This window comes from Mauremys reevesii, linkage group 8 (assembly GCF_016161935.1).
Source record: "Mauremys reevesii isolate NIE-2019 linkage group 8, ASM1616193v1, whole genome shotgun sequence".
NCBI lineage: Eukaryota > Metazoa > Chordata > Testudines > Geoemydidae > Mauremys > Mauremys reevesii.
Window position 1 is genome coordinate 53,180,479 of NC_052630.1, and position 23,936 is coordinate 53,204,414.

At 50.9% G+C, this 23,936-nt stretch overlaps 1 protein-coding gene and 1 long non-coding RNA gene across 5 annotated transcripts in view; both read left to right on the forward strand.

The window, feature by feature from the left end:
- Positions 1–3,469: 3,469 nt before the first annotated feature.
- Positions 3,470–4,620, forward strand: LOC120370733. Its single transcript, XR_005583906.1, has 3 exons — positions 3,470–3,600; positions 3,704–3,827; positions 4,504–4,620. It is a non-coding gene; the product is annotated as an uncharacterized LOC120370733 (long non-coding RNA).
- Positions 4,621–6,100: 1,480 nt separating this feature from the next.
- KIAA1614 (KIAA1614 ortholog) overlaps positions 6,101–23,936 on the forward strand; it is a 45,892-nt gene continuing 28,056 nt past the window's right edge. For 3 of the 4 annotated variants that reach the window (XR_005583279.1, XM_039483095.1, XM_039483093.1), the window contains exons 1-3: positions 11,197–11,475; positions 15,525–16,544; positions 18,033–18,096. Coding sequence is in view for 3 of the 4 variants with exons in the window: in XM_039483095.1 (XP_039339029.1) it covers positions 15,551–16,544; positions 18,033–18,096 (1,058 nt within the window). In the remaining variant the exon portion in view is untranslated. Of the gene's footprint in view, positions 6,246–11,196; positions 11,476–15,524; positions 16,545–18,032; positions 18,097–23,936 lie in introns of those variants that run through there. The other variant, XM_039483094.1, reaches the window with a different exon arrangement.

The following is a 23,936-nucleotide window of genomic DNA, read 5'->3' on the forward strand; positions in this document are numbered from 1 at the left end:
TATGGGAATGGCAATCACTCTCTCCTTTGCAGAAAGTTCCTATCACCTTGGTATTGAAGCAGTGAACTGAGTTATGGCCAGCCTATATCCTCAGCTGTTGGAGTCAATGGTGAGTGCTAAGTGGTGTCTGATTATTGCTTTGGGTAAAGGCTTGACCTGTGACTCCAAGCATGAAGTCTGGGAGGGCTGGGTGAGAGGGGCCCCACGGGTGCAATGCGGGGCAGTAGTCAGGATTTGGGAGATGCCCGACTATTTGGTCGGCAGGTGGAGCTTTGATGCAAGGTCAGTTGACGGCTTGCTGACAGCATCCCAGAGCAGCTCCCTGGCTGGGCCTCTGACCTGGCCAGGAGGAGGCACTGGCCTTGCCCCAGCTGCTAGCTTTCTGAGAAGTGATAAAGGATAGATGGCATGCAGGTGTCTGCTGCAGCTGGATGGTGGGCATTCTCCTGGACCTGAAGTCAAAGGGAAAGTACAGGAATAAGACCATGCCAGTCTGCAAAGCAGCACAATATTGCGTAACTGTAAGGCGTTAATCAAAGGCTGGAGGCTAGATTATGAACTGCTTGCAAGGGGCTCCTTTACCCCAGGTGTTGTGGGTTAGATGCAAACCATGTAAGAACCAATATACAAAAGATTTGAGACCCCACCTTTCAATATTGACATGTCTGCATACACACAATAAGGTCTTCAAAACTACATACCTAGTCTACAGTTCAACACCTTCTCACACTGTCTGGAGTGGCTCACAACTAGGAGTGCCTATCTCAGGGCAGACTGTCAGAAAACAAGGACAGACACCCTAAGCTGGTGGTATGTTCTGTAATTAGATTTCACCAAGACAGTAACAAATGTGAACCCCTGGATCACTATCCCAGTCTTACCATGGAGTCACAGACAGTCCCCTTAGCGTCTCCAGTCTATCTTGCTACCCAGAAAAACTGAGCTTTGTGATAAAAGGTTATTTAAACGTAACATCACATCAGGTTACTCCCAGTCCCAAGAGACCAGTCACTCACCCAGATTAATTGGTACTCCAGACCTTACACCAAAGACAATGCTGGCAGCCAATTCTATAGTAAACTAACTATAGGTTTATTAGCTAAGAAAATGAGAGTTATTGAAAGGTTAAAGCAGGTAAAATATATCTACAGATAAATCACAGTTTGTAACTCCAGATGGTGGCAGTGATGTAATAGACTGCCAGTTTCCCAAAAGTCTTTTCCGGGGCTGCCCAGAATAATTCTGTGGATCTCCGTCTACTCCTTCAGTTGTTCTGCTCTGTTAGAATTCAAACAGTCCAGAGATAAAGGATCTTACTTTTCATCCATATTTATATTTTCTTCTCCCAGAAGACAAGCTGACGGTCTCTCTACCCATGCTGGTTTTTCATTTAATGACAGCAGGTGAGGAAGGTACTTTTGACCTCCAGCCATATACATAGTGGCCACCGGCTGAGAAATTAGCGTTTTCTTTGTTAGCATTTCACAAGATTTCTTTGATGTGTAATTTAGTTGCAAGAGTATTTGCCATGTAAATGTTTGCTATTACATTATGACAGGAATAGATGAGTGAAAACAATATAAGTAACCTTCCATTAGTTTTATGAAGTTTAAATATTTCAAACACTTATACATTTACAGTCGCTTTGATCTAATACACAACTGAATTGACCTGAATACACACTAGCATGACCTGGTCAGCCAGCGTCACACGCCTCCTTCCCTCCAAAATGTAACCCCTTCCTATACAGCATTGCAAATTCAGCCTGCCCTCTTGCTTAAATCCTTTCTGACTTTCTTGCTGTTTGGTCAGCTCCATGTTATCAGAGAGGCAGAGAAATCCTGTTCTCTCATGTACTCGTGCACCAGAATGAGTTATTAAATGTTGCCAAATCATAGATTCTAAGGCTGGAAGGGACTATTGTGATCATCTGGTCTGACTTTCTGCATCACACAGGCCAGAGAACTTCCCCAGAACAATTCCCATCTGAACGAGGAACAAAGGCAACGTGATGAGGGTGACGGAGACACCAGGAGGGTGATGTGCAGATTGTAGAGTCCTGGCGGCCAGGCAAGGAGGATTTTGAGAATGTGATAGAAGAACTACGTTGAAGTTCACTCCTGTTCAGATCATTCTGCAAAATCCCTTTCTCCTCTTTGTAGCTACTGGCGATTGACCTCAAGGGGCCCAATGGGGTGTTTTGACTGGCTAACTCCATATGCGACATACAGCTTTCTGCCGGTCTTGGGACCAAGCATTCTGGTGAAGCTCCACTCCCAGCACCTGGGTAAAGGTGGCACTTGTGCAGCTTGGCCACTGTAGCAGCTGAGTGTCGTTCGGGGTCTCTGGTGCTAGAGTCCATGTTACCATCCAAGGTGACTGTTTCTCAGGGCTCCTTCCTAGAAGGGAACGACTCCTGTGCAAGAACCAACACAGGCCCGGGGTGTCAGACAGAACGTTAACCAGGCAGGCAGCGAGCGAATGTGCAGGAAAACTGTTTCAGGTCCTGACCCACCGACACCAACTGCTGGCCGGGGCAGACGGGAGTTCAGCCTCCATCACAAATGAACTTTGCCAACGTGGTGCTTTCCCACAGCAACTAACTCTGGTGCGGGTTCGATAGCAGGAGCAGTGTCCTCAGCAGTGAGGGAAGTGGGAAGCAGGAGAAGCTGTAAAAGAAGCATAGATGAGTTACATGTGAGGCTCTGCTCTTTGCCTCTTAGTAGCCAGTCCCCCACCCCTTAAATTCCGGAGCCTCTGGCCCCTCGTTAATCTAGGACCCTTCTGAAACCAGGGTCTTTTTCTCCAGTCCTACTTGTTATAGCGTAGAAGCAACAGCACAGAATGGATACCAGTGTTGTCCAACTGGGCTCTCTACAGCTTTGGACAACGCAGTGGTTAAGATGCCGGCAACCTTATGGCTGTTGGTGTCGATGGAGGGCAATGCTAAGGGGAAACGGCTCCTAACCAATGTGTTAGTGTCCAGTCAATGCTGACCAAGACTCCATCATGGGGCGTTTACTTGGAGTGCAGTAATAATCCCCATTGGCACCTATCAGTGTATTCTCAATCCAGAAGAGAGCAACTCCAGACTCCGCTGAGGACTCTAACCTGGATCTTTTCTCCAGCGTGATGAGACTGGCAAATCAGGGCGAGCAGTGGAAATGGACATGTTTCGCATCTGTGTTGCAGTGAGAGCTGGGAGCTGGCCCCTTCGCTGGCTCCCAGGGGCTCCTCGGAAGGAGCTGACGGTTAGAGCCGTTTTAAGGAGATAAAACCGATTTCTGTGACTTGCGCTGATGGCGGCAGCCATGTATGGGGCAGGGGGGATTAAAACAATTCTGTAATCCTGGCCATTTCCTTTCGATTGGGATTATGAAACCAATCATGAATATCAAAAGCTGCAGCTTACATCAGCAGCCTGAGAGCAGCTGCCGGCAGAGACTGCAGCAGGAAAGAAGTGAGGCAGAACCAGGGCTGGCTTCCATTTCACTCAAAGAGGCCTCCACTCTCCCACCCCCGCTCTCCCCATTCATCACCGAGCCCCGTCAGTAAGGTGGTAACTGGTTTGGACTGGGATGGCTGCCTAAGAGCATTCAGGTAAGAATCATACTTAATTAAAGCACGTTGACACTTCGAAACCTACTGGGGCTGCCTCAGGCCTGTTGGAGCTGTTCCCATTCTCTTCTGCCTCTGTTCTTAGGAGCCAAGTGCCACATGTTATAAAGGGGAGACTGATGAACTAAGGTACCTCAAGCCCAAGTGCCCTGCTGGTGTGATGTGCAATGAGACAAGAGTGTGACACGCCACTGCGACTGCCTGGAAAGGTAACACACAGCTGTGCTTGAGAAGGGGGAGGAGGGGGGTGTCTTCCAGGGTACATACGTCTTGCATGGGGTAAGTGCCAGCTTTAACCTTCGGCTCTTGTTCTCCGCCGCAGTCTCTCTAGTGCCACTGATCTATCCCACTGCACCAGACTCCTGTTCTCCAGGAAAGCAGCCATCTGTCTTCAGTCTGCTTTTCTAAGGCAGGGATATGCAGCCTGGGGAGAGTGAGCTGGCCAGGCATTTCCTGACCTGGGGCCCTTTAGGAGGGGGGAGGAGCTTCAGCTAAACCTTGGTGCGAGTAAGCCAGGCACATCTGGATGTTGGGGTCTCTTAGTAAGAAAGGTGGAAGATGAATTTCAGTGCCCCGTTGATAGGTCTCTTTCTGTGCTGTAACTGTTAGCCACTGTTTTTTGGCTGTTTAATGTGATTGTCCTGACTGGGTTACCTTGTTCTTGCAAATCCCCTTTCCAGAAGTAGGGAGCAGTTAACTTTTTGGGTGCTTGTTGCAAATTACCTTTGGTGCTCTGTAGTGCATGACGGCCCCTGTGCGTCCTGGTGAGTGTCTGTCCTGCATCTGAGCTTCCCAGAGAAACAAATTTCACTCCCTTAGTGGGAACCGCAGTCCAAGAGCTGCACTTGAGGAGCGATGAAAGTAAATCCAAAGCTGTTTTACTAGGGAGTCACTCATCTCCTGGGAGAAATCAAGGCAGGATTCAGATCTATCAACTCGAGTGTGAACTCTTCCTGATAGGCAGATAATCCACAGCTCTGAACACAAATACCAGCAAGCAAGACATTGTGGAGGAAAACAGCTGTTGCCGTGTATGTGCATGTCTTGTGTGCCAGCATGGGTTGGAGCTCCTGTGTTCACAACACCCCGGTAGGCTGCATGCTGGGATCTGGGTATGCAAGAATGAGGAAGGTGATTCTAAAACAGCTTCCATCCTGTCAGCATCAATACTGTAATTCCAGTTCTCTCTCCCCTCAGTAAATCCTTTACATGAAAGAGCAGAACAAGGTTGATTCTTCATTGAACTCCATTCAGTTCTAGCACTGGCTGCTGCTGCCTCTGCTGAGAGATGGGTATGCTTGTATGCTGGCCTCATTCTGTCGGGGCCAGCTGGAGAAGGGCCCAGTAACATTTCCTCTTGCACAGTTTGCAGTTGCGGCATTGGCTTGGAAAGCCCAGTGTGCAAAGCTAAAGGCTATTCCCTCCAGAGCGGTGCGGAGGACATGGATGGAAGGACAGTCTTTCCTCCCGCATCTCTTTGCTCACTGGCATATCAGTACCCTACAGAAAATTGAGAGAATGCAAAATCAGACACCCAGTTTCTGAACCCAAGATGCCCCAAACTCCCCTTGCTTTGGCTTAGCTGGGTATTGCCAACTCGTAGGATATTTGGTGTTTCCCTTAAAGCTGCAGCTCCTGGAATCCTATGATCTCATGACAATATCAGCTTTCCTAATTTTGAATACAAGTAAGTTTCTAGCCCTCTGATTGCAGAGAAAAACTTGAAAACACGACTCCCAAAGGCTCAGAACAAACCCCAGATTTATTGTTTCTTGGAATCTTTGGATCTGGGGAAGCCTGACTCCTGATGCTTGAACTTTTGGAGCTGGCAATACGGCTAGCCCACCTTCTACGTATTGCACTCTGAGGCATACGAGCCTCTTGCTATAAACCACCTGGGGACATTTGCATTCCATGTGGCCAAGCTGTGAGCTGGGCTAAAGTTCCCTGAGGCTTTACTAACAATATAACCTAGCTCTAGGGCAGGCTGGCTGCATCACTCCCCACCTCCTCCCAGTCCCACATATTGACAATAACCAGAGTGACACTGGCCCTCTCAAGTGGGAAGAGGCCAATACACCTGTGACTAGACAGTTGACCCCCAATTAGGCTTGAGAGAGGGCACCTGAGCCCTAGAGAGAAGGACTAGGAGACTGGGACAGGTGAGTCAGTCTCTCAGAATTTAAGAGTCGGACACAGGAAGGGCAGGTGAGAGCTGCTGCTGGAGGAGCGGGGAGAGGGAAGGGCAGGAGTTGCTTGGGAGACAGCTATGGGAGACTTGGGAGAGAGACGACTTTGAATGGGAGCTGGAACAGGGCTGCTGGTGAGAACTGACCAAAGCTTAGGGACTCCTGCTGAGCAGAAGGCTCGGGAAGTGGCCCCAGCTAGGCCGGAGGAAGCCCTGCCTGGAAGCAAGAGAAGGTGGTTGTGGGAGGGTAGGTTCCCCTGAGCAGGGGTAGGACTCGCAGGCAGGGAGGCTTGGAGGAGTGGAAGGCTGCAGGAGGGGGAGCCCTCAGGCTGAAGACCTGAGTGAAGACAGGTCGCTCTCAGGTAGGGAGGTCTGGAGAGCAGGGCCCTGGATCAGGGGCAAAAGGAACTGGGAACAAAGTGCTGCTATTGACTGTCAGGTGGGTGAGCAAGAGGTGAGGTCCCTGGAGAAGGGGATGGAAGAACTTCTGTATCTTGTATGTTTACTTTGGGAACTGGAGGATTGTTTAATATTACAAGGTTTTGGGGGAATTACTGTACTGATGTATGTGAATAAATTGTGCCCCGAGGTGGACTTTGTATCGGACACTGAGAAACTACATGTGTCACTTTCATGAGTAGAAGAAAGGGGAAACTGAGGCTGGGCGCACTTGTGCTGGGACCTGATGCTGGAGGGCACTCAGAGGTGAAGGGCCATCGTGACGCCATCCTTGCTTTGTTAGCTTTTCACACGTGAAGGAACAGAATGTGCCCCTGCTCTTTGCTTTGACTTGATTGGGTCACTTTAATACTGGTCTCCAGTCCTACTAAACAGCTTCCTGGGTGTGTAATTGCATGGCGACTCGGTGGTTCAGTCAGTAGGCAGCGTGTCCTTTTACTGACACAAGTTCCAGTGGGGACGAGGGGCGGAGGGAGTGAAAAGTTAGCAGGACAATGCGGGAACGTCTACACAGCAATAAAACACCCACAGGGGTGAGTCCCAGAGCCTGGACTCAGGCTGTGGGACTAAAAATGACAGTGTAGACGTCTGGAGGAATCTCCTTGGGGGGAGGGTCTCAGAGCCTGGGCTCCAGCCAAGCCTTGTCTACGCTGCTATTTTTAGCCCTCCAGCCCGCACCCTGTGAGCCCAAGTCAGCTGACCAAGTGCCACAGGTCTTGCACTGCTATGTAGAGGTACCTTGTGATGTAGAGATGGCATTTTCCCAGCTGCCAAAATGGCATCCAAGAGAGAAGCCTGCTCCTTCTATTCAATAGGCGTGAGTGACTGCGCAAGATGGAACTGTAGCCAGGGTTATGCACACACTCCTGCTAGTGGTCAGACACTTTTGATGGGTGATTTCTTGGACCTGCAGGTAGTGATAATAGAGACCAGGTCACTGGGGCTGAAGAAAAGGAGGGGTATGGCTGTGAAGGAGCTGCATTTGCCGTGTGAAGGGAGAAGGAAGTTGTAGATCTGAGCTACAAAGGGAGACGTGGCATACATACTGCAATGAGACTGCTGAACTCGAATTAATATGCAAATTAGATACAATTAACTTACGTTTAAACAGAGACTGGGAATGGTTGGGTCATTAAACTAATTGAATCTATTTCCCTATGTTAAGTTCTCCTCACACTTTCTATGGGTCATCTCAATTATCACTTCAAAGGTTTTTTTTTCTCCTGCTGACGATAGCTCAGCTCAATTGATTGGACTCTTCCAGTTGGTATGCGTACTTCCACCTTTTCATGTTCTCTGTATGTATAAATATCTCCTGTCTGTGTGTTCCATTCTATGCATCCGAAGAAGTAAGCTGTAGCCCACGAAAGCTTATGCTGAAATAAATGTGTTAGTCTCTAAGGTGCCACAAGGACTCTTGTTCTTTTTGTGGATACAAACTAACACAGCTGCTACTCTGAAACCTTTGTTTTCCATGTACTGCATCTTTAAATCTGCAAGGACACTGCTGTCTGCATTGTCAGCTGGCCACTTGGGAGGCTATGTGGCTGCAGCCTGTTGCAGAGGGGAGATAGATACCTCCTGGGGTCGTGCTGTCTGTCTCTCTCTCTCTCTCATGGAGAGTCTCTGCTTTTGGTTGTGCTTGTTGTTCTCCTTAATCTGAAACAAGTCGGCCAGAGAGACAGGAAATGATCCTAAAGGCACCTCTCTTGTGGTAATTGCTGTGTTGCTCCTGTGCAGGCCGGGCACCTCCCCAGCAGGGAATTACACCAGCTGCAATTGTACCTGAAACATGTCTGAAGCGTGAGCTGCTCCCAAACACGCTCAGGCCCTGAGTGGTTCATCCCTGACACAGCAGGAGGTTGCTATAGAGTGTCATGGATCCACAGGCTTTGCCTGCCAGACCCCAACAGCTCCTACTCTTCCTTCAGGGTAGTCCACACACCCTCACTGTCTCCAGGACTGAGCCTCTGAGCTTCAGCACTCCTGCCTCACACCCTGAGCTCGGCCCAGTGAAGCCAACGGAGACAGACTCCTGGTTGGAGGGTTGGGCACTCTTCAGGGACACAGGCACCTCAGAAGATATTTGCAGGGACACCCGGCAGCCTTTCCAAACCAGAGCAGGGCTTATTAGTCAGCTGGGACACAGCACTGGAATTCCTTAGGACACATGGAGTAATGAAGGGTAAAGCATAGTCCATCTGGCCAAGCCAGAGCAATCCACCAGCCAAGCTGCTGGGGTTGGGCACCATTCCGGGCTCTCTCTGTCTCTCTCCCTTTGTCTGACCCTAGTGAGAGCCATGTCTCTCCAGGGGGCTAACTCTTCTCCCCTTCCTGTCACTACTCAGTCCTCTATTCTCTAGCTGGCCTCTGCTGAGAGGTGGGGGAGGGGGGAACCACCTTCCTCTTGGCTGTTGATTGCTGGGTGTCAGTGTCCTGGTCAGTGGGGTTTCCATTGTCCACTTGGATTTTTCCATTGGTATGGTTTGGCCTTGGCCAGTCTTTTAATGAGCCATTCAGTCTGTCTCTAGCAACCAGAAGACAGGCACACCTCATGTCTCCTGCACTGCCCCAAGAGCAGACTTAACCCATATGCCCCCACTGGGTAGCAATGCAAAGTACAGAGGGAAACTGAGGCACACATAGGCATCATAAAAATATTACAGAAAATTCCCACCTTGTCACATAGGGTCTGATGGTCCCATGGACATGTAGTGCTGGCTTTTACAGGGCACAGCACAAACCCACAGCTAAGTAAGGAGCCTGATATGAAGTGGGAATCATTTCCTGGCTAAGGGTTACGTTCTCCCAGCCCTCGACAGCTTCCCAGTTATCACAAGTGATTTTGCTGTCAATATTTGACAGCACGGAACCATAAAAGCGCTCTTGGATTTGTGCTGGGTAGTCGGGTCTTGTGTGTTGGTGATGTCCCTTAGGACAAAGGGCCAGTGAGGAGTATGCTGTGCATTGATTCCCTGGGTTTTGCTCATCAAATCTTGATGTATGAAAGAATAATATGTTTAGAATAATACTATTTCTTTTCAGAAATAGCCTCTAGAGGCCAAAATGGAGATCTGGACCCCACCTTGCTATGCCCTGTGCAGACTCATGCTAATGACAGTTCATGCCCCGAAGAACTTAGTTTGTTGAGACCAGAAAGAGACAAGGTGGGAGAGAGGCATTATTATTATCCCCCCATTACAGGTAGGAGGCTGAGAGACAGAGAGATTAAGACCCAAATGCTTAATGATTTTTGATTGCCTCAATTTCTGGGTGCCCAACTTGAGATGCCTGGAAGGTGTCTGACTTTCAGAGGTGGGTGCTCTGGACCTATCTGACAATCAGGCCCCTTGTAAGTTGTCTGAAGTTGGGGTACCCAAAATCACTGGACACTTCTGAAATTCTTGGCCTAAGTGACTTGCCCAAGGTCACATGTGGAGACTATAGGCAGGAACTGAACCCAGCACAGTTCCTTCTCTACAAGGTTGGGCTTTCAAAACCCATCCTGGCTTTCCAGGGCGTGTGAGTGACATGCATGGACAGAATGAATACATATCTCACGTGCCCTAGCTGTGCACACAGCCAGGCTTCAGACTAGGAGGCTAGGGTGGAGCGAAGGTGGATGGTGAATTTCAGTCTGGTTCTCAGCAGAACGTGGCTCCTCCAGGTTTGCGTCTGGTCCATGGTTTGAAGAACATCCAGGATTGACTGGCCCTGGGGGCTGAGTCCCCAGCCTAGGGACTGATAAAGCAACGTGCAGTCAGAGCCTGCCCCTCCCCTCCCCTTTGAAAAGCCCACAGAACTCCCTCCGCTTGCCAGAGAGGCCCTGCCGCTCTCCTAGGGCCGCTTTACCCGCCCGTGGGTCTCAGTTCTAACAGCCGCCTCCAAAAATGGAGACTAAACAAGGGACATTCCTGACTAGCAGCCAAAGGCGGCCAAGCTTCCACCACCTCCCCTCCCCTCCCGCTTCCTCCTTCCCGCCCTCCAGCCTCCCTCCCAACTTCCCTCCAAGCTGGGACTGAGCAGCTCCCCACGGGGTGTAGAATTCCACCCTCCCACCTCAGCTAGCCGGGGCTGTGCAGCCAATGGGGTGGGTTTGTAGCCTCCCCCCCCCACGTTCCCACCCCTCCCCTCTGGCCAAGCAAGTGGGTAGCCATGGCGACACTGTGGGCCCCTCCAAACATGTCTTACCTTTTATAGCCAGCGGTTCCGTGGTTAGCATGTTTTTTTGCTTGGGTGCCCTGGTATGCGCGGGGCCGGCTCCCCGGGCTCTCTCAGCTTGCACAGCTGGGTCACTGGAGGGAGAGGGGAGGGGAGAAGGGGGGCGGGGGCACCCCAGCTGCGGAGGGGAGTCACCCAGGCAGTGAACTCGGGCGCTGCTGGCAAAGATTTTGGTTTGGTTTTTGTTTTCCTGCCTCTCGGTTTCCGGCCCTTGCTCTAGCTGGAGTGCTAGGAAAACTCCACCGCGTTTAACTCGTGGGAGTCGTGGCAGAGAGAGGCCTAGCCGGGGTCCTGCTGTGAGCCCTGTGCTGAGCCAGCTGGTCCTGTGCTGCTTTCCCCCCGCCCTTGTCCCCTCCAGCTGGGGTCCTGCTGCGATCCCGTGTGCAGACTTGCCCCCTCACCCCTGCTGGGGTCCTGCTGCAGTTCCCTGCGCTGATTTCCCCTTCCCCCTTGGCTAGGGTCCTGCTGTGATCCCTGTGTTGACCTCCTCTCCCCAGCTGGGGTCCTGCTATGATTTCCCCCAAAATAGCTCTCACGCTGCCCCCTCATATTTGGTGTATGTCTCTCCCGAGTGCAGTTCTGCTCCCTCCTCGCTGCCTGGTGGTTGTAACGGTGCGGCTATAAAAGGTTAACATCTGGGGGCGGGAGGGGTGCTCTTTTTCCTGCCTCCTTCCCATGATCATCCCTGCAGTGCTGCATAGGAAAGAGAAATGAGTGAAGAGGGCAGGAGAGCGGACTAGCCTCTGCCCGGCCCTGCCTTGAGGAGTAGCTCCCGCCTTGCGAATGGGGCCTCCGGGATCCAGTCTCGGGGAGATGGAGCGCCACCGGCACCGCTGGCAGCTGGTTCGCAGACACTTCTGTCCCGTGGTGTAATCTGGAGCCTGGATGGAGGTTGGGGAGGAGATACTCCCCACCACTCAGTTGTGGGGAGAGCTCCTACGTCCCACACAGAAGCAGCACACCATTCCCAGCTGACTCAGGAAGGCTTGGTGAGTATGAAAGTGGAGAACTGAATAGGATGTGGGAAGGGGGATTCCTCAGTAGTTATCCCATGCCCTCTGTCTGGCTAGGACAGTTGAATTTCAGACCTCAAAGGAGGTTATACAGGGCTGGGAGTAGGTGTTTGCGGTACAGGATGCAAGGTAGGGGTCATTGTGATGCATCTCTGTGAAGCCCAGGCTCAGCTGGTGTGGCACATTAGGAGGAGACCCCGGTATTATCTGAGTGCTCCACTATTACCCCCAGTGCCACAAGACAGGAAGGGTGCTCGTGGCTTAAGGCACGGAACTGGGACTCAGGAGATCTGGGTCCAGTTCCTGGTTCTGCTACATGCTGACTGTGACAGTGAGCAGATCACTGCATCTCTCTGCCTTAGTTCCCCCATTGCAAGATGCAGGTAAATAACCCTCCCTTTCCCCTTACTCTGTGTCTCATCTAGTTAGACTGTAAACTCTAGGGGCAGGGGCTGCCTCTCGCTGCGTTTGTACAGCACCTAGCATAGCAGGGCGTGACTGCATTACAACTAATTGATTTGGGAATCTCAGCTGTGCATGTCCTGACCTCCCTTTGACACCTCCATGTCACTGGACCACACAATACTGTCACAAGTGGACACTTGGAGTTGTACTCACTTAGGCAAGCTGTGATTTTAGCCTCTTGTCGCCTATGGCTTCTGCATAAGATTCTTCCAGTCTGGTGGTTTTTTAAGATACGTATTTCTGAATGAGTCATTGGGACTCCAAGGGCTTGTCTGCATGGGGAAGTTTTACATTATACTGATATAGTTGTACCAGTATAACTCCCCCACCCGCCATGTAAACGTTTGGAAGAAGGCCTGTTTTCGGTTTAGTTTATGTTGCTTGGGAAGAGGGTTAAGCTAAATCACAAAAAAATCTTTTATACCAGTATAAGAGCATCTACGTGGTGGTGAGAGGGTGACTATATTGGTTTAAATTTACATCTTAGTTTATACCATTCTTTCCCCCTGTAGACAAGCCCTAAGCAGTGAAACTTCTGCTGAACTTGGAGGTGAAAAACAAGTTTCGGCTTCTTTTTTGCTCTTGGAAGATTCCCTGGCTAACATGTTGAAATGCGTCACATTCATTTTTTCCCCATCCAGACATGTGTAACATCTTTAACGGCTTCATTGCTGCTTTGTGTGCGAGGTAGGTTGATCAAAGCACATGTGCAGTGCTGCCTGGATACTCAGTGTAGCACTGCGTTACATTCCAGGTGGGTGTTGGCACATCAGTGGAATACCACAGCAACACACAGGCATTGGACTGCAGGATCATCAGCCTGCAGTGACCTGGGTGGAGGGTGATTCTTTGGACTCCTGGGCTCTATTCCTGACTCTGCTACTGACTTGCTGTGTGACCTTGGGAAAGTCACTTAGGCCAAGGTTTTCAAAGGTGACTAATGATTTTGGGTGCCTCCATTTTTGTTTGCCCACCTTGAGACACCTTAAAGGAACCTGATTTTCCACCCTTTCTGAAAATCAGGATCTTCACAATGCCTCAGGTTGGACACCCCCATTACTAGTCACTCTTGAAAGTCTGGGCCTTAGCTTCTCTGACTTCATGGACCTCATCTGTCAGATGGGGGTGAAAATACCTCCCCTGCTTTTGAGGGATGCTGTGAGGATGGGTTAAAGTATGCAAAGGGCTTTGAGATCCTCAGGTGGAAGGTGCTACAGAAGGGCAAAGTCATTACCATTTTAAAATGGGATGTGGGGTAGCTCCCAAGTGTTCAGAGCCAGCTACTTGGGTTTAGGGAAGGCACTAAATATGCCTGTTCTCGCGGCTCTGTGTAGCCGGGAGGGCTGGGCTTGGCCATTGCTCCTTGACAGCATCCAATCGCTACATCCCAGCCAAGGCCATGTGGAGAGCCATGTGGTAAGTGGAGATGGCAGCAGCTCTGTCTCTTCTGAACAGTTTGCTGTGAGGCTCAGGTCTGGAAACAGCTCCAGGGGGAGTATAGTTCTTTTGATCCAGGTTTTCCCCTTCCCTCCCCATACTGCCCTTGTGTTTGAAGTCTCTCTCCCTGTGACCTTCTGGAAAGTCCAGGAGAATGTTTCATGTCACTTGCTGATTTCCCCTCCAACCCCCGAAAGCCTGGTCAGAATTCTGCTCTGGCCCTCACCCTTGTGCCCACTCTTCAATGTCCGTCTCAGCCTTAGGCGAATGCCTGAACCTGCTCACTCTTATCCTCAATCTCGACTTGTGGTGAGGGGAGGGGCCACAGAGAGTGTTTGCCCACTGTCCTAGTGGGAAACCTAGGAGAACATTGGGTGTCAGGATCCATCTAGCCTGGGGTACATCTATGTATTTCTAAATACCAGTTTCCACAATGCAGCAATACAAAGGGTCACACCTGGATTCGCTTAAAAATAGTAATTTAAACTTATTTTGTAGTGGAGGGACTCAGCTTTCTGCTCTGGAGTCCATCTGACCTCACCTGGGGCCCTGACCTTCCCAGCTAGGAACTGCACATGCAGTCAGCTTGTGATGCCTAGAACGAGGTCTTTACTCTAGGGAATGATCATGCGGGTGCGGCTGGAATTAACATGCTCACCCAACCTCTGCTCTAAACCCACACAGAACTGACCCATGCCTGTCTGGGAATATCTTCTCTTGCTCTTCTCCTGGCTCATTGCTTTCCTGCCCCTCTGCCCGGCTCCACAGTTCTGGGAGAGGAGGTGCCGGAATGCCACAAGCAAGGTTCTTCCCCTGGCAGCCAGCTGAAGGCAGGACGTAACTGAAATCTCAGCAGATTATTAGCCCAGCCTAGCGAACTCAGCATTAGAAACCAGTCTTCTGGAGGCTGATCCACACCTTCTGAAAATCACCAATGTTCCCTCTGATGCTATAGACAGATTTGGGAGTGGAGGAGCCCTTGCTACGTGCTGACAACTAGCAGTAGCGTGAGACTGGATGAGCCGAGTTGGGGGTGAGTCTTAAACTTCCCCCAAAATTTCATTCAGGCTGGTCACTTTCCTAACTCAGCAGTTCTCAGTCAATAGTGGCTCTTAATGACTAGCTGGTTCACTGCCTGAGGAGAGGCAGCATGACTGAGAGGCTAGGCCAGGGACTGCAAGTCAGGACACCTGAGTTTTATCTCAGTGTTGTCACTGATCTGCCTATGTCATGCACTTAATCGCTCAGTGCCTCAGTTTCCCTATCTCTAAAATGGGGATGATAATACTCACCTGCCTTTGCAAAAGTCCTCGGATGGAATGTACGAGATAAATGCAAATAGGTATTTTATCTTATAACGGCCAGGAAACACCGAGTCTGGAGGCCCTTACTGCTATTCTAAACCATTTATACAGGGAGAGGAGACAAAAGCAGAGAGAGAATGACTTGTTTAATGTGTCTGAAGACAAGAAAAGTTGAAGTGCCCATTGCCATAGACAGAGTTCAGTTCACAGAACTTGTCTCTTCCTCCCTGCTTCAGCCTAGTGCAGTAACCGATCCAAAAGCCGCGCTCCACTCTCACTACATAGGATTGCGATGGAAAGTATAAAATAGCAAAATGGCAACGCCAGGTGAATTTCTGCCTGCAATGATGGTTGTACCCAAGAACTGCACACAACTGTGGGGAGGGCCTGTTGGCTAGTAGTGGGAGCAGGGCCCGAAGAGCTGGGATTCCTGACTTCTGGTCCCCGGAATGCTGTGAACTTGGACAAGTTGCTCGGTCTCTCTCTTTGCCCTTCCTTGACACAGGGATAATCAATAAACATCTAAGCTTAGTGGGGCAGGGACCATCTTTTTGTTCTGTCTGCGCAGCACCTCGCCCAGTGGGGCCCTGGTCCATGACTGGAGCTCCTAGGGGCTACTGCAGTGTAAATAATTGTATGCAGTGCTTAGAGACCTTTGGCAAGGGCTGTGTGGAGCTGGCCAATGTTATTAGTGGGGGCAATGGGAAAAGCAGTTCCCTGAGAGTGGGGTGTGTAGGCCCATCCAGCTGTGGTGCTGCAGAGAGCTCCCTTTACAGTCCAGCTGAGTTCTGCCCTAACTGCTGTTTGTTTTCTCTGAAGGGGCCCCCGGGAGGCAGAAGGCCGGCATGGAGGGGAACTCGCCTACGGAGAAGAGAAGAGCCGTGAAGGGCACGAAGCAGCATGGCAGGAACGCCAGTAGGAGCAACCTTCCCACTGAGAGTGCTGAGCCCAGCACTGACCAGCCTGTCCGAGTGGCCTTGGAGCCAGCGGGGCTGCAAGGGGAACCGGGCAGGGCCGCTCGCTCTATTCTGGAGGGCAAGGTGAAGGCTCTGAAGGAGAAGAGGTCGACCGTTAAGCAGGGAGGAGCAGTGTCCCAGGAATGGGCCTCTCTGAAGAAGCCCAAGGCCAGGAAAGGGAAGCTTGCACCAGGTCTGGCGGTGGTGGAGGGAGTCCCCCAGGACGCAGTGGTGGAGCCGCGGGCTCAGATCCGCACCTACCTGACGGACGTGCTGCTAGACAGCCATGACAATGTGGACTTTGGGCAGGGTGCCAGGGGGGCTGTGGCTGCAGACCTTTACGCCGACAATGTAGAAGCTCTGAAGGCTCAGAGGACAGTGGGAGGAGGCAGTGCCTTGGGCTGTGGTTCAGCTGAGGAACTCTGGAGGCTCCCAAGCCCAGGAAGGAGCATGCAGGAGAATGCTGACTACTGCTCAGAAAACAGGGCCCAAAGGGGCTCCCCAAATGGGCTTTGGGGCACCAGCTCCACTAGGAATCCTCCCTCAAGCAGCCAGAAATCTTCCCTTGAAGACCATGGCAAACCAGCCCCCTTTGGAGAAGAGCTGGCTCAGGCTAGGGACTCGGAGAGCCTCCCCCTGGCTCAAAAGGATGATCTGTGCATGGGGTTAGCCCCATCAGGGCGGCTGTGGAGGGCTGAGAGCTGGGACAGCCTTGGCAGTGCTGCGAGTGTTGCCAGCGGGCTGTCTCTGGCTGAGCGGGTGGAGAGGAACCGGGCTGTGCTGCAGGAGATGCTGAGCCTGTCGAGGCAGAACCGCTCTCCTCTGGAGCCTCATCGCTATGCGAAGGAAGCGCTCATGCTAGCGAAGGATGGAGCCGCTCAAGGTGGGTATTTGATGTGGGAGCATCTCAAGTGTGTGTAATGGGCAGGGGAAGTGTCACAGCCATCTTAATGCTGCTCTGCCATGCACCTCAGTCCTGCCTTGCAGTACCTACCCCTGCTGTCCACTCTGAATTACATGGTCTCACTCACTGTTACTTACAGATGCCCTGCGAAGAAAGCACAACAAACTGGGGTGGTGACCATTGCCCATTTTTGCTCCTTTATGATAGGAAAAGACGGCCTGAAATGGGGGGGAAGGGGGTTGAGGGTTTTTGTATTTTTTTTTTAATCACAGGCCTTTTCTCCACAAAAAAAGAGCTACCACTTCAATTAAATCAGTGCACGTTCCTTATGTAGTCACTTAAATTCAAGGCCTTATCAATGTAGCTTAAAAATGAGGAATGGCAAGCCTGGTTGGAGGCTTCAGATGTGGTTTGCAAGTATTCACAGCTCAAAATTGAATCTTTAACAAAGACAGCTTTTCTGTTAAGTGTTTCTCCGGTATTTCTGTTCCATACACATACAATCCCAAGATTTTACAGTGTGTGAATAAAAATCACCTCTCTCAATTAATCAGGTTTCACTTGTAGAATAGATCTGAGGTCATAATGCTGCCAGTTCTCCAGTCATCCATAGTGTCTTCCAGGTTAAACAGAAGAGCCAAGGCCTGAATTTCTAATATTTAAAATACAAGCAGAAAAAAAGCCTTTTTCAGGACACTTTATCCATACAGAAAGTGGTAGAAGCTCAATTTTTCTTTTGGAGATCCACCCTTGAATTACTATGGACAGCAGATCAGCAAACTCACTACTTGTTTGTCTCCAGAAGTCTCCACCCCCACTAGTGCATCATTAATTCGCTGACTCCCTGTCAGGGTGACCATTTCTTTCCAAAATACGGCCTAGTGCTGTGTGAGCTCTGTCCTCGCCATATTATAAGGGAAAGGCTGAGTGAGGAGAAACAAGACTGTCCTGTAGAAAACTGTAGCTCTAGGTACAGTGGCCCCCAAATCCCTTCTCTGTGGGAATGGGTAGTGCACCATCTGCAGGGGTTGCTGAGTGAGTAATCAGCCTTCTTTGTGGAAACATGGCTAGGAAGGCAACAGTAGCTCTCCTTATCACTATCTCATGAAAGCTGAGACCACCCAACTCAGTGGAGTGATCCGAGTCCAAGTAGATTTGTTTTAGAACAAGCCCTAGTGAAGCCCATGCTGTGCTCTCTTGCCAGTGGTTCTGTACAAAGATATCTTGGTGTCAGACCAGAGGGTATCTCAAAAATCCTCATATTGCAGATTGGAAGCCTTTGAAATACGCTGCATTATGGCGACATAATCTAGAAGGAAAGGATTGGCTTTGGAGGATGAGCCCTGAGGTTGGTTTGCGGGTGAATGGGATCTGTAGTGAACAGAAGAGCAGGGTCACTTTCACACCCCCTGCTTTACCTGTTGCTGAGGTGTGCAACTCGATGTGCGTCTCTGTTCTGGGTTGCAGAGCTGCTGGTGAATGACCTGGACTGGGACTCTGGGGTCTCACTGCAGGACTCAGAAGGGTACAGGTAAGAGTTGAGAACACTGCGGGAAGGAAGTGAAGATTGCCCCCCCCCCCAGCATGTATTTTTAAAACTAGTCGGCAGCCCCTGATGGGTCTTGGTCTGGTTCCTGAACTTCCCCCTCCCCCGTAGAGGTGGCCTTTCCCCCTCACACACACAAGGCCAGAACAAAGGTGCTCTCCCAGGCCAGCCTGGGGGAAGCTGGCCCTGCTGCTGCTTGTGTTCAGCCGCTCTGAGGTTCTATGGAGAGCTCCAGTCTGCAGGGCCACGAGTCAGGCAGCTGTCCCCAGCCCCCAGTTCACTCGAAATAGCAATCGCTAAATGCGCAGCGTTCCCTGCCAGTGCCCCTTGCCCATGGATGATTGGGAACCTGGCACCGCTAAACCAAGGGTGGGAATTACTTTCGCTGTGCTTTGTTTCCCGGCATACACATGGAGAGGAGCAGATGGAAACATACAGTACTCTGCTGGAAGCTTTTAACATAACACGACTTTATTTCCAGACTTCAGAAGGGTAACACACAAGAACCCAAAAGCAGAGAGACAAAACAGGCTGCTCCCTAAGACAGAGAAGCATATCTCATCCCTTTCTGCAGGGTGGCTGGCAGCTGATTGACTGCTGCTATGTCCAAATCACATACTTCCCTGTAGCTTCCCCCAGCCTTCAAGCAGGAGCAGGAAACCCCCTATGATTTAAAGTGATAATGTGTAATTGTAACAGTTTGCAATACACCACCCACTTGAACAAGAAAAAATAACACACACATCTAAACAGAAGGCTAAAAGGAGTAAAGTCTGGGAGAGCAGTTAATTCTAGGCTCCCGTCAGCGCCAGCTTGTATTAGTTCATTATAAGCCCTGGGGCTGTTGCATTACAGGACTTGTTCTTCTCAACTGGAGCCCAGAATAGCCCCAAATGCTATATTGCTGCAGAGTCCCAGGTGTGTTTTACAAGGAGCAGGCCCAGCATGTGGGGCATGTGTTTCCTCTGAGGACAGGTAGCTCTCAGCAGAGCATGGCAGCGTGATCTGTGTGGGGCGGCCATTAAAAGTAGCTTTACCTTACGCCGCTGGCTACCGCTCGGGGGGCTTGCCAGAGAAAGCTGACGAGGGGCCAATGCTGCTCAGTTCAGATCTGGATCTCTGAGTGACTTTGGCTCTGGGTGGCAGCTCAGGCCCAGCTGTTGGGGGAACAATCATTGTCAGCAGGAAGGTTTTTGAGGTTAGGATGTGTGCGTGCGCACAGGAGAGGGCGGAGGAGGAAGGGCCTGCTTCATGCCTTACCCATTCCCTTCCAGGGGGGTGTCTTCTGTGCTGCACTTGCTCCCCTCACCTTGTCTATTAGTCTGTGGTATGACTCTGGAATCCAAGGAAACTCTGCCCTGTGCTCCGTCCCTGTTTGCTCAGAGTGCTCCCCTCACCAATTACCCACTGCTGATGGCACCCACTAGGAAGTCAGGCTGCTACACTCCCAGCAGGTGCAAAGATGGAGTGGCAGGTGTCTCTTCCTGCCCCGCTGTGAGAGCAGGGCCAACGATCTGGTCTGATTCCATTGTGGGGAGGAGTGGCAGGACTCCGGGGTGCACCATCTGCATGCCATAGAGCTGTGCTCGCTGTATCCCAGCACCTGGAGCTCTTGGATGAGAGAGGAGCAGGGCATGACTGCAGGGATCCCCTGGCCTTCTCCCCCTTGCCCACGAGCACAAGAGCCCTGGGGGCTACTGCATGCTTGAGGCTGCAGAGGGTCTGCTGTTGCCCTGTGGTTTGGGTGGAAGTTTCCCCTTAACCCCTCCATAGTGAGTTACTCATCTCAACCTCCTCCAATTGCTGTTCTTTCTGGGGGATGCAGACTGGGAGGATGGGTGGACAAATGGCTCATTTATTTGTTTCAACCTCCCCTCCCCCAAATAATAAGTGACTTGACCAAGGTCACCCAGCAGGCTAGAGGGAGAGCTGGGAACAGAATCCAGGTCTGCTGAGTCCCAGTCCAGTGACAATTAACTGTTTAGTGCTTAGCAGAGGTGTCAGATTGACATCTCTGGAGCCCTCTATCTACAGAACAAGGGTAGCATGAGCTTCCACCAGCTATTGCCCTGCCTCTATGCATCAGCCACCCGGATCAGTTCCCTGGGTGAGAGATCGGCAGCTCAGTCTCCAGGCCCAGCGAGTGCTTGGCCTCTATTCAGTCTGCCAGTGGTGACGGTAGTTTTTGGCTCCTTACAGTTAGCTTAGGAGCCTGAGGCTTTAGAGTCAGGGTATTCATGGAGTAGATGCATCCTGTGGAATAGGGAGCAAGAGAGAGACCTGGGAGCAGTTGTAGATGCTAGACAGAATCTTGCAAATCAGTGTAGAGCTGGGTCATAGGGCAAAGCAAATAATGGGCTCTAAACTGTGGGCCTGGATTTAAGGAGGAGTCAATAGTTCTAGTGTTCCCTGAGGGATTTGTTAGTCCCCTTTTAGACAGTGGGTCAAATATTCAATAAGACCTCGAGCTGGTCTCTGTCCATCCATCCATCCTGCTGGCCCTCGTCCCCACAGTATCTGCACACGTCTCAGAGCGCTTTGCAACGATGGAGACACAGGCGGGGTGGGGGGAGGAGAGACTTGCCCTAGGTCATCCAGCAATAGAACCCAGGTCTCTTGTCTCCCAGTGCCATGCCCTACCCAGGCCATTCTGCCTCCATGTTCATCTGTGCACATGCAAATCACTGATCCAAGCGATTTTTAAGCACTATCCCTTGGGAGGTCACACTTGTAAGACACCAAGTGCTAGTGCTCAAAATTTGTGTGTACAGGCTTTAAAGTGCATCCGCAGAGGCCACGCTTTGGAAATATGGCCTCAGCTTGCCCAAGATCTGGGCCCAGTTGTGGGCTTTGTGCTCCGCACAATCTCCAGGAAGAGACTGACCCAAATGATCAAAGGGGTTAACGTGTACAGGTCTAGGAAAGTTGTAACTGCTTGTGGTTGGGAGGGAATAGGACTTAAATCTCCCCATGGGCTAGTGCAGATTGTGCAGGTAGGAACCTATAATCTCATTGAACTAATGATAAACCTTAGGGATATGGACTAAAAATAAGAGAGAGAGATCCTAGAGAGTGAGATTTCCAGCTGTGTCAGGCTTGCGTGCGGGAGGAGGAGAGAGACTCTGTTTGGCCTCATTTGAGGCAGCTGAGCAGCTGCCCAGCTGTGGTACTGTGCAGGATGATGCTCTGGTCACCAAAGGTGGGAGCTGGCCGGGGGATCTGCTGATTGAGTTAGCTGTATGATCTGGGCCTCCAGCTGGTGGGGATGTGGGTGATGAGAGACCTGACAGGTTTCATGGTAGGCGGGTGAGTGAGCTTGTGGAATGGCTGGCTCAGGGCAGCGCTGGAGGCATCTCACAGATCAGGGAGGAATTCGGCAAGCACTTAACGAGAGAGAATGTCACATTAGTGGGTGTCTCTGCTAGCTAGGGAAATGGACAAGACTTGATGGTGTCTTGAATCACCCTTCATGCAAAACATTTTATGTAAGTCAAGGGATTCTGCTCTATTGCGTTCTCCAGTTTAACAAAGAATGGAGATAGACCATTACAAGTGGGGAATAATACTGAGCTCTCTACACACTCAGAGCAAAGGAGATTTGTTATCCCCTCTTTACAGATGGGGAAACAAGTGCACATAGCCATGAAGTGACTTGCCAAAAGGTATCACAGCACATCAGTGACTGAGCTGGGAAGGGAACCTCACTTTTCTCATAATTCTCAAGCTAGTTCTGTAGCCACTGGATCACACAGCCTCCTTAGTGGCCTCTGCCTGTTTTCTCTTGAGCTTGCCCTGGTAGGAGTCCTTGTTGTCACCCCTTGAAGACATCTGTCCAGCAATATCCACACACAGATCTTTATTCTGGTGGCTGGCCACAAGGGCTTCCTGCACCTATGCTTCTCCCTGGATGGCAATGAGATCTAGCGTCTCAGCATAGCTCCATGCAGCTGCTCGAGGCATGTTGCAGGGTTTCTGGAGTAATGCTGCAGCAAAGCTGATGTATTTGAATCCGGGAGCAAATGGGCAAATATCCTGGCCCTCTGCCAGTTTTTAACTGGAGGAGGGGAACTTCTGGTCAACTTCACACCACAGCAGTGGAGGGCACACAGAGAAACAGAGAGGTCAGTAACCACCACCCACAAGGCCATGTGGGATAGCAGTTGGAGGACTGCCATAGCAGCATCACGTACACATGAACAGTAGATTGAACTAACTCAAGTCACACTGAACTTAGCAAGACGATTCCAGATTTTGCAACAGATGTGCAGTTAGCATATGCAAGTGTTTTCAAACTGGCTTAACTGGACTTTGTCCGGTTTAGCCCCCGTGTAGACAAACCCTAAGATACTAGGGCCCAAGCTATAAAGGGCCTAATAAATCCAGTCAGTGCCTTAAATGGCACTGGGAAACTGTCTGGCCTCCGCTGCAGAGGTGAGTATAATGTGCTCCCTGCATACACTTGCTCCGGCTCTGGAGTGGTCTGTGTGGGTAGCCATCCCGTTATGGAGGCTGCAAGTGACGGAAAGGAGCCACAGGCAGGACAAATCTACCCGTCAATCAGTAGGAAGCACGATGTGCCCACGAAATGCATGTCTTGCTCTGAAGCGAGTTTGGACGCTGTTGTGTTTCACACGTCTGCCTTCTCCTAGGAAGCCCTGAGCATGAAAGGGTTAATCTGAGACTCTCTGAAGTGACTGCCTGAGCTGATTACTGTAATCAGGGGGATTATGGCAGCAGCCAGTAGGGAAAGCCTGTGCTCTGGAATAGCTTGTGGATGACATGTGGGGCAGGACAGAGCAGGGGGCAGCTTGCAGACAATGTGAAGTGGAAGAATGGGGAGCGATTTTTCCCCAGGGCAGTGCAATGTACAGGGGAGCAGAGGAGTGGGTGGGGACAGGCATCCTGGGGATTGTCCTGAGTGCAGCAGCTTAACTAGATAGCAGGAAGGAAAGCTTGGAGCTTACTGCCCCTGAGAGAATGGAGCTTACTGCCCTGTTCCTTTGGGGGTGAGATTTAACATGCATATCCTAGTACAGCCGCTGTTGAGACAGTCTGGAGTTATTCCCTAGGGAGCTGGCGGCACTGGAGGGATTGTGGTGGTTCCCTCTGAGGGAGAAAGAGGAGCTGCATTGTGTTGACACAGCTGTGTGGGGAGGGAGCTGCTGCAGACCCTCTTGCAGTGGAGAGAGTGCAGTGCAATCCCTGGTGGGGATGTGCGGGACGGGGAGGAAGGGGCTTTACTACACATCCAGTAATGCTCCAGTTGTAGTTTGAGTGCCCGGGGACTGGAGCCTTTAGCCCCAATTACAGTTGGGAAATTGTTTTCTGATTCCAAGTGGATTTAGGCTGCTGCTTCTGGGCAGGATCTGCAGAGTGCATTCTGTGTGGCTCCTGCGGAACTGACAGAAATCCTGTGCCTCTGGGCTAGTGAAGTGTCTGAGTTCTGGCTTGGGTGTAGCTGGTGTTGGGGTGTCACTTTACTTCAAAGCTGGTTGATCCCTTTCCATGGTCATGGCCAGGATGTGAGAGAGAGGCTCTGAAGAATTCACCATGGGTCCTATCCAATGCAGGGCCTTCCGGGAGAGTGTGAGCAATGGATGAGGCTGGATGCATTCAACAAACCTGCTAGCTCTTGAACATAAAACTGAGTTTAGTGCATTCATTGAAGGCTCCTGCCAGCCTGGGACACAATGAGTGTGCTCAGCTAGTTAAAAGTGACATTTGGTGTGGGGCCACACAGCTGCTTTTCTTCCATGCCAGCCATGGTTTTGTGCCCCCCTCTGCCTAACTGTATATGCTAGGAGTGTGTTCTGGGCAGCTATCCC